Source organism: Chiloscyllium punctatum, chromosome 15 (assembly GCF_047496795.1).
Source record: "Chiloscyllium punctatum isolate Juve2018m chromosome 15, sChiPun1.3, whole genome shotgun sequence".
Lineage (NCBI taxonomy): Eukaryota > Metazoa > Chordata > Chondrichthyes > Orectolobiformes > Hemiscylliidae > Chiloscyllium > Chiloscyllium punctatum.
Window position 1 is genome coordinate 71,826,247 of NC_092753.1, and position 8,884 is coordinate 71,835,130.

General features: G+C 42.1%; 2 protein-coding genes across 4 annotated transcripts in view; one reads left to right on the top strand and one right to left on the bottom strand.

Annotated features, from left to right (window-relative positions):
• Positions 1 to 8,884, bottom strand: part of cmss1 (cms1 ribosomal small subunit homolog) — a 367,856-nt gene that overhangs the window by 231,784 nt on the left and 127,188 nt on the right. Inside the window, exon 2 of one of the 2 annotated variants that reach the window (XM_072585432.1) lies at positions 8,086 to 8,141. The exons of the other annotated variant lie outside the window; for it this stretch is intronic. Within the exon in view, the coding sequence (XP_072441533.1) occupies positions 8,086 to 8,137 (52 nt within the window). The 5' untranslated portion in view covers positions 8,138 to 8,141. The remainder of the gene's footprint in view (positions 1 to 8,085; positions 8,142 to 8,884) is intronic. 2 annotated transcript variants of the gene reach the window in all.
• filip1l (filamin A interacting protein 1-like) overlaps positions 1 to 8,884 on the top strand; it is a 278,663-nt gene that overhangs the window by 167,249 nt on the left and 102,530 nt on the right. The window lies entirely within an intron of this gene.

The window sequence follows — 8,884 nt, forward strand, 5'->3', positions numbered from 1 at the left end:
TATAGAAAGCCTTAGGGCTTATCCTGATCCTATCCGCCAACAACTTCTCATGTCTCCTCCTGGCTCTTCTGAGCTCTCTCTTTAGGTCTTTCTTGGCTACCTTGTAACCCTCAAGCGCCCTAACTGAGCCTTCACATCTCATCCTAACATAAGCATTTTTCTTCCTCTTGACCAGAGACTCCACTTCCTTTGTAAACCACAGCTCCCGTGCTCTACAGCTTCCTCCCTGCCTGACAGGTACATACTTATCTAGGACACACAGGAGCTTTTCCCTGAATAAGCTCCACATTTCTAGTGTGCCCATCCCCTGCAGTTTCCTTCCCCATCCTATGCTTCCTAAATCTTGCCTAATCGCATCGTAATTGCCTTTCCCCTCTTGCCCAGTGGTATACACCTATCCCTTTCTATCACGAAAGTAAACATAACAGAATTGTGATCGCTATCACCAAAGTGCTCACTCACTTCCAAGTATAACACCTGGCTGGGTTCATTAGCCAGTACCAAATCTAATGTGGCTTCTCCCCTTGTTGGCCTGTCTACATACTGTGTCAGGAAGCCCTCCTGCACACACTGGACAAAAACTGACCCATCTATAGTACTCGTGCTATAGTGTTCCCAGTCAATATTTGGAAAGTTGAAGTCCCCATGACAACTACCCTGTCTCTCTCACTCCTATCGAGAATCATCTTTGCTATCCTTTCCTCTCCATCTCTGGAACTATTCAGAAGCCTGTAGAAAACTCCCAACAGGGTGACCTCTCCTTTCCTGTTTCTAACCTCAGCCCATACTACCTCAGTTGACGAGTCGCCAAACATCCTTTCTGCAACTGTAATACTGTCCTTGCCCAATAATGCCACACCTCCCCCCTCTTTTACCATCTTCTCTGTTCTTACTGAAACATCTAAATCCTGGAACCTGCAACAACCATTCCTGTCCCTGCTCTATCCATGTCTCCGAAATGGCCACAACATCGAAGTCCCAGGTACCAACCCATGCTGCAAGTTCACCCACCTTAGACTGGCGTTGAAGTAGACACACTTCAAACCAACTTCTTGCTTGCCGGTGCCATCTTGCGTCCCTGAAACTTGATTTCCGACCTCCCTGCTCTCAACCTTTTCTATTCTCGAACTACAATTTTGGTTCCCATCCTCCTGCTGGATTAGTTTAAATCCATCCCAATAGCCTTAGTAAATTTCCCCCCAGGATATTGCTATCCCTCTGGTTCAGATGAAGATCATCCTGCTTGTAGAGGTCCCACCTACCCCAGAAAGAGCCCCAATTATCCAAGAATCCAAACCCTCCCTCCTGCACCATCCCTATAGCCCTGTGTTCAACTTCTCTCTTCCTATTCCTCGCAGGGCAACAAACCAGAGACAACAACTCCGTTTGTCCTAGCTCTAAGCTTCCATCCTAGCTCCCTGAATTTCTGCCTTAAATCTCCATCTCTCTTCCTACCTATGTCGTTGGTGCCTATGTGGACCATGACTTGGGGCTGCTCACCCTCCCTCTTAAGGATCCCAAAAACATGATCAGAGACATCACGAACCCTGGCACCTGGGAGAACAACACACCAACCGTGAGTCTTTCTCGTCCCCACAGAACCTCCTATCTGCCCCCCTAACTATGGAGTCCCCAATGACTACTGCTCTGCTCCTCTTCCCCCTTCCCTTCCGAGCAGCAGGGACAGACTCTGTGCCAGAGCCCTATGCCCCAGTGCTTTCCCCTGGTAAGATCCCCCCCCAACAATATCCAAAATGATATACTTATTGTTGAGGGGAATGGCCACAGGGGATTCCTGCACTGCCTGCCGGTTCCCTTTCCGTCCCCTGACTGTAACCCATCTGCCTTTTTCTTGTACCTGAGGAGTGACTACCTCCCTGTAACTCCTCTCAATAACCCCCTCTGCCTCCCGAATGATTCAAAGTTCATCCAGCTCTAGCTCCAGTTCCCTAACGCGGTTTTTGAGGAGCTGGAGTTGGGTGCACTTCCCACAGATGTAGTCAGCAGGGACACTAGTGGTGACCCTTACCTCCCACATTCTGCAGCAGGAACATTCAACTGCCCTCACCTCCATTCCCACTATTCTAAATTCCCAAAGACACTGTTGAAAAATAAGGAATAAAAAAAAACTCATTACCTTACCAATCTGGCGCACAGAACCTTTTTTTTGGTTAGAGGAGGAATATGGGTGGGAGACACTACCCGAGTAGTGTTTCGGGTAACGCAACCACACAAATATATGACTTCCCAGAAATCCTTCGCTCCTCCCTCGCACCTTTCGGTGCTCAAAAAATGCAGAACCTGCAAGCAGTCAATGCAGGCAATCAATCCATACAATATTTTGTAAATTCCACTTTGGAAATAGAACTAGTCTGATTCAAGATCAGGATACAGACAGACTCTAACTTCACAACTTTAAGGAATTGTCTGAGCTGAGATGTCACCTTCTGTTATAAAACCTGAAGTTATCTTGAGAATGCAACTTAAAATAAGTTCTGGGAGTTACATATTAAAGAACTGAAACCAGCAAACACATTCTAAAAATGAAAAACTTAACTATCTAGGTTTGTTCAACGTATCATTATATCACTGTAATCTTTTGCTATAAACTCTGTGTCTGGTGGTCCTGCTTCACAACCACCTGATGAAGCAGCACTTTGAAAGCTAGTGCTTCCAAATAAACCTGATGGACTAAAACCTGGGGTTCTGTGATTTTTAAGAAAGATTGAAGAGAGACAGGAGCAGTCAGACTGCTTGGCCTGAGAGAGAAGCCTCGCCTAATGGTGCAGAACATCCTAGTCTTTTCAAGACTAGGTCCATCAGGATCAAAAAGCAAACCAGGAAAAGTTCAGAGCATTTTAATTGCACAGGTTCAGTTTTATTTGATTGTTTTGTTCCTGAAAAGGCTTTGAGGTAATTTATTCAGACCAATACTGATTATGGCTCTTACGATGTTTCTGCACTTACTGTCCATGAAATAAAGCTTAATGATTCACATCTAGTTCCTTCTTTGTCTGGAGAATATTCAGTTAAGATTGTGTGGGAGTTGTTTGGTTTTTCATGAGTTCCTCTGTAATAGGGCTGGGCAGCACACATGGACCACGAATAGAGTGATTGACACCATTGTAATGATAAAGACGAATACAAAATCTGCAATGGTATATCTGGTGGAATAGGAACCCATTCTATATGGATACAGTTCTGTGTCCTCTCAGTGATCTTGCACTCTTTTAAGACCAGATCCATTCTGGCGCACACACCAGAATATCAGATCCATCGATTCTCAGTCATTTTTATTTCCCTATTCTTACATAACTGGAATTGGTAAAATGTGTAGATCTCGGTTTCTTTTCCTCCCTCATTGACTGGTTAAACTATGCAGTTTTATTAAGACTTAGTAACTGGCAACAAGAAACATTTTTTTATATATCAGCAGTCTCCAGACACCATTACAAACAAAAATTGTACCCTAGACACCATTTTTGCTCTTTTGAACTGATGTCACATGATGTGCGTTGCTGTGGGAACTGTTCAAACTACGCTCAATATTTCTCACAAAGAAATACTGAGCTTACTTCCAAGTACTCACTCCTACCCATTCCAAATGAAGGTCACTCCCAGTAAGTGAGGCCTCCAACAGGCTGCAGCCAATGAGTCATACTCCAGAAATGTTGGTACCTTCTGGATGCAAATACTCACCAGAGGAAAAACTCTTTAGTCTGCAGTTTGATGGGACTACTCTGTGAAAGACTTCAGTGAGGCTCACAATAGGATGAAGCTCTATCTAAGTAATATTTTTTTATTCATTTTGTAATCCAAAATGGCACTAGATTGTGGTGACAAAACACTTTTCACTGTATTTACCCAAATACATGTGACAATAAAATCATACATTCAACAATCCTTGATCTGATCTGTGAATCAGCAATGTATTTTCTTATTATTAGTAAGTTGTTAAAATATTTTCTTTTAGAAATGTTTTGAGAAAATGTATTTCTTTAATTAGTTTAATTGTTCATACTAAGACAGTACTGGTAAGACTGAAATAGGATTTCTGTGGAAAAAACACATTCTATTTACTTATGACAGAAATAATCAGAATAACCCGATACTTAACCAATAACCATACTTCACATTCCAGTGCACGAACCAACAAATCAAATTTATTATTTTCTTCATCCATAATTGCACTCAATCATACTAATACAACTTACTACAAGCTTCCTTCTATTCTATTCCATTGGATCCAGTCTCTTGTGAATTTTCCTTTACTTTGACCAACTTCGGCAATCTACTCTCTGGCTTAGGTCTGTTTGGATTCTCTTTTATTTTGACTCATGTCTGTGATCTGCTCTCTGGAGCTGTCTCTGAAAGCTCCTCCACTCCTCCTCCTTCAAAAAACATTCTCCTTCAAGCTTTTGGTCACAGTCTCCATAATAATCATTTACTGAAACCCTCAACAATGATTTTATTACCCTCAGACATAACTCAACTCATGTGTTCCTTGACAGTCATCAATCACTTGTCCTCTGTGAATTTCAACTTATTCACAGCTCTGCTCCCTTTTTCCTGTTCTTCTTTAAGCTTTTTTTAAAAAATCACTCATTAATTCGATGTAGGTATCGTAGCTGGGCCAGTGTTTAGTGCCCATCCCTAGTTGCCCTTGAGAAGGCGGTCAAGAGCTGCCTTCACAAACTTTGCATTCCATGTGCTGTAGATAGGGACAAAGTGATCTCTAGCATCTGCAGTCCTCAGAGTCAAAAAGTGTGGCACTGGAAAAGTACAGCCAGTCAGACATCATCAGAGGAGCAGGAGAATTGACATTTCGAGCATAAGCTCTCATCATGCTTGAAACATAGATTCTCCTGCTCCTCGGATGCTGCCTGACCAGTTGCGCTGTCCCAGCACCACACTTTTTGACTCTGATCTCGAGATCCACACACAAAGTGATTAGGGATGGAGGCTCAGACTTTTGACCCAGTGACACTGAAGGAATGTGATATATTTCCAAGTCAGAAAATTTAGTGTCATGGAAAGGATGTTGCAAGTGGTGGTATTCCCATGTATCTGCCACTGTTGTCCTTTGGAAGGGGCTGCACATTTGGAAGTTGCTGTGTATGGTTGAATTTCCGCAGTGCAACTTGTAGATAGTATGCATTGCTGCTACTGATCTTCAGTGATGGAAAGGATAAATGTTTGTAGATGCAATGCCTTTAGGAATTCACCAGCTCGATCAGGTGTGCTGCTGCTGAGTCACATTGAAATCCCCCACCCAGGGTAGGTACTGCACTTTGCCATACTCAGTGCTTCCTTCCAGTGCTGTTCAAGATGGAGGATTGCTGATTCATCAGATGAGGGAAGCCGTCTCCCACTGTATACCTCTGCTAGATCTATTCTGCAGTTAAGAAAGGGCATAGCTAGGAACTGTGATGGTAGTATCTAGGGCATTTTTTGCGAGGCATGGTTCTGTGAGTATGACTATGTCAGGCTATTGCTTGATTAGTCTGTGAGACAGCTCTCCCCATTTTGGCACTAGCTCCCAGATGTTAGTAAGGAGGACTTTGCACGGTTGTCAGGACTGAGTTTGGTTTTGTCATTTCTGGTGCCTCAGGTTATGTCAGGTCATCTGTCCGGTTTCTTTCCTTTCTTCCTTTTCAGCAGTTGATCCAACTGAATGGATTGCTAGGCGATTTCAGAAAGCAGTTCAAGGTCAGCCACATTGCCGCTGTGGGTCTGGAGTCACATGTCAGTCAGACCAGATCAGGACACCAGTTTCTTTTGCTCAGAGGATTTTTTTTTAAGAACAACTGACATTGGTTTCATGGTCATCATTAAACTCTTAATTCCAGATTTTTAAAAATTGAATTCATGGTGGGTTTCAAACCAGTGTGTCCAGAACATCGCCTAGGTTTCTGAATTACTAGCCCAGTGACAACATCACTTTGAAAGGCTGTTGCACTCCCTGACAAACACGGTCAGTCCACAACTATCCTGCACGGCTTATGACATGGCAGACCAGAGGAATTTGCCAGCGAACTTTGCCAACAGGCACTTGGAGATCCTGGTCAATGGAGTAGCTCAGCAGAGTCACCCTCCTCCCCAAGGGTCGGCAGAGACTATATCAACAGACCGTGCCAGTCTGGTTCAATCAATGACGTGCACACACACTCTATTTCTGTTCATACATTCACCTCCCACTAATGCTCATGCTCTGCCAACCTCACTACAGTCAGTTCTGCTATAATACAGTAGCTCCGTTCTTGTTCAGTCCCATGTTATGACAAAATTGTGTAACAGCAGCACCATTTAAACTAATGGGACCAGAATCGCATTATAACCAATGCACACTTTAAAAGTTTGCACTTTAGAAACACTACCCTCAATTTCTCAAGTGCGTTATTGCAAATTAACATGAACAAAACATGCATTATAGGAGAATGACCTACATACAACACTTTCCCTTACTCTCATTTCCCCCAACACCCACATTGCTAACCCTACATGCCCTCTGTGCTGCCTATTCCCTCCAAGGAACACCTCACCCCTTTCCCCTACCTGTACCATCACAAACAGATGCGCCACTCAATTTCATCTTGCTTAACGCCTTTCCTTCTGTCTTTCTAGGAGGAAATGTCCCATAATATTACATAAATAACCAAGATGGGTGGCAGGCTACCTTGTATCCTAGCCACTCACAAAGTGAGGATCCTGACTTTGAGCGCCCCAAGCTGTTGAACGGCAGTGCTCAAGTCCCTAGAGAGGTATTCAAGTCTGCCCTTGACTTACTGTTCCTGGACCCTCTGACTGATCTCAAGAAAGGACTTGCTGGACATCTCACATGATACTTGCAGATTTATTGTTATTGCCCACATTGTTCAAGCCCTACCATCTTCATCCCATAGTGTCTGGTCATTTTCTATAATAGGAAACAACTGTTTTGATTGGAAACTATACATTCTTCTCCTGAGCTATAATGTTTTTAATGTAACAATAACATTTCTGCTAATTGAAATACAGTAACGATTTATTTATTAACTACAATTCTTACTAAACTTTGATACATCAACAGCAGGACAATGCATGATATAAATTCAAGCATTTAGTTTTCAGTATCCTATCATTCGCAGAATCACAGAACTAAACTGTACAGAAGAGGCCCTTTGGCCCAGGATGTCAGACTGACTAAACTACTCTAAATTTACACTAGTTCCACTTTCCAGGACTTGGCTCATATCCTTGAATGTTATGGCTTTTCAAGTGCTCATCGAAGTATTTTTAAAGGTTATGACGTTGCAGTCTTCAGGTATCCTCCGAGGCAGTACATTCCAGATTCCCACACACCCAAACCACCCCCACCCCCCACCCTCCCCCCTCCCCCAACCTCCTTACTTTCAGCATATAATTAGGTATTCATAGAATCATAAAGTATGGGAACATGCCCTTCGGTCCAACCTTCCATGCTGACCAAGTTTCCCAGACTCAATTAGTCCTGCGTGCCTGCATTTGGCCCACATCCTTCTAAACATTTCCTATTCATAGATGCAGAGATGATAAATAACAGGGGATTGAATCTTTAATAAATGCAATCAGCTTATCGAACTACAATACAAATGGCTGAAAAATGAATTTTCATCAGCAAGAAAGTGTTTAATGTGTTTTGACAAACAAAAATTAAGTTCTAATTTTCATTTATTGAATCACTGCAATAAGCTTTCTTGCACAGGCTTCTCAAAAATCTAATGTGCTAAAAGGGGCTACGAACATTAAGAGTTCTGAAAATACTTATAACAGTACCGTCCTGATGGAAATTCAAACCTATATAAATGTGACCATAAATAAAAAGCCTGTTTTTCCATTAACAGTTGTCAAGGGCCACAAATAATCATTTCCTATTTAAGATCACAAACTGGCAACATTTCCCTGAGATACTCTACGTTCCACATCTTGGTGCTATTTTTGGAATTAACTTGTACATGTTGGCTCAATATCCCAGGACTGACTCCGCATGTTCAAGATGATTCTAAAAATACTGCAGCATTGGAAATTATTCCCTAATTAAATATGGTCAATTTATACAGGCAGTACCTTTTATCGTTGCTGTGTGGCAGAGTTCAATCTTCTTTTCTGTTACGATCATCAATCTGGAAAATTAAAACATTACTTCAACGGAACTGTCACATAGAATCACATCCCATCACTAGATCAATGATAAGTGTTGTTAAGGGATGAATAGTGAAGCAGTGATTCATCCTTGGTCCACCAAGTGTTCTCAGTCTGTTTTCATGAAAATTGGAAGAAACCACATGAAGACAAATACAAAAAGCACAATATCCAGTTTAAATCAAAACAGGAAGCCAGTCAGAGGAGATGGGGATGTCAGGGAAAAGTTGGCAAACTCCTGTTTAACTTGAAATAGGAGGACAATTTATTGTAACACACCAGAGAAATCTACAATGAGGGGACACTGTTTAAAACTAAGGCATCTTTCATTGAAGATGGATATGAGGAGGGATGTTTTCTCACAGAGGGACATTAACTCTCAGAATTTTTTTCTCCAGCAAATAGTGAAGGCTGAATATATTAAAGGCTGAGGTGGATAGATTTTTGATCGATAAGTGAGTCGAAGATTATGGTGGGAAGTCAGGAAAGTGGAATTAAGGTCACAATTACATCAATCATTTTATTAAATGACAAAGCAGGCTTGAGGGGCTGTATGGCCTTCTCCTGCTCTTATTTCTTTGGTTCCGATGTCACAGGATTTCAACCTTACAGGAGTAACTAGTTTTGTGCTACCTGACAGAATAAAGTGGACAGGACATTTGTAATATTGGATAACACTATATCCATTGGTCAGTGAGTCAGTTCAATTCAGATCAACATCAAA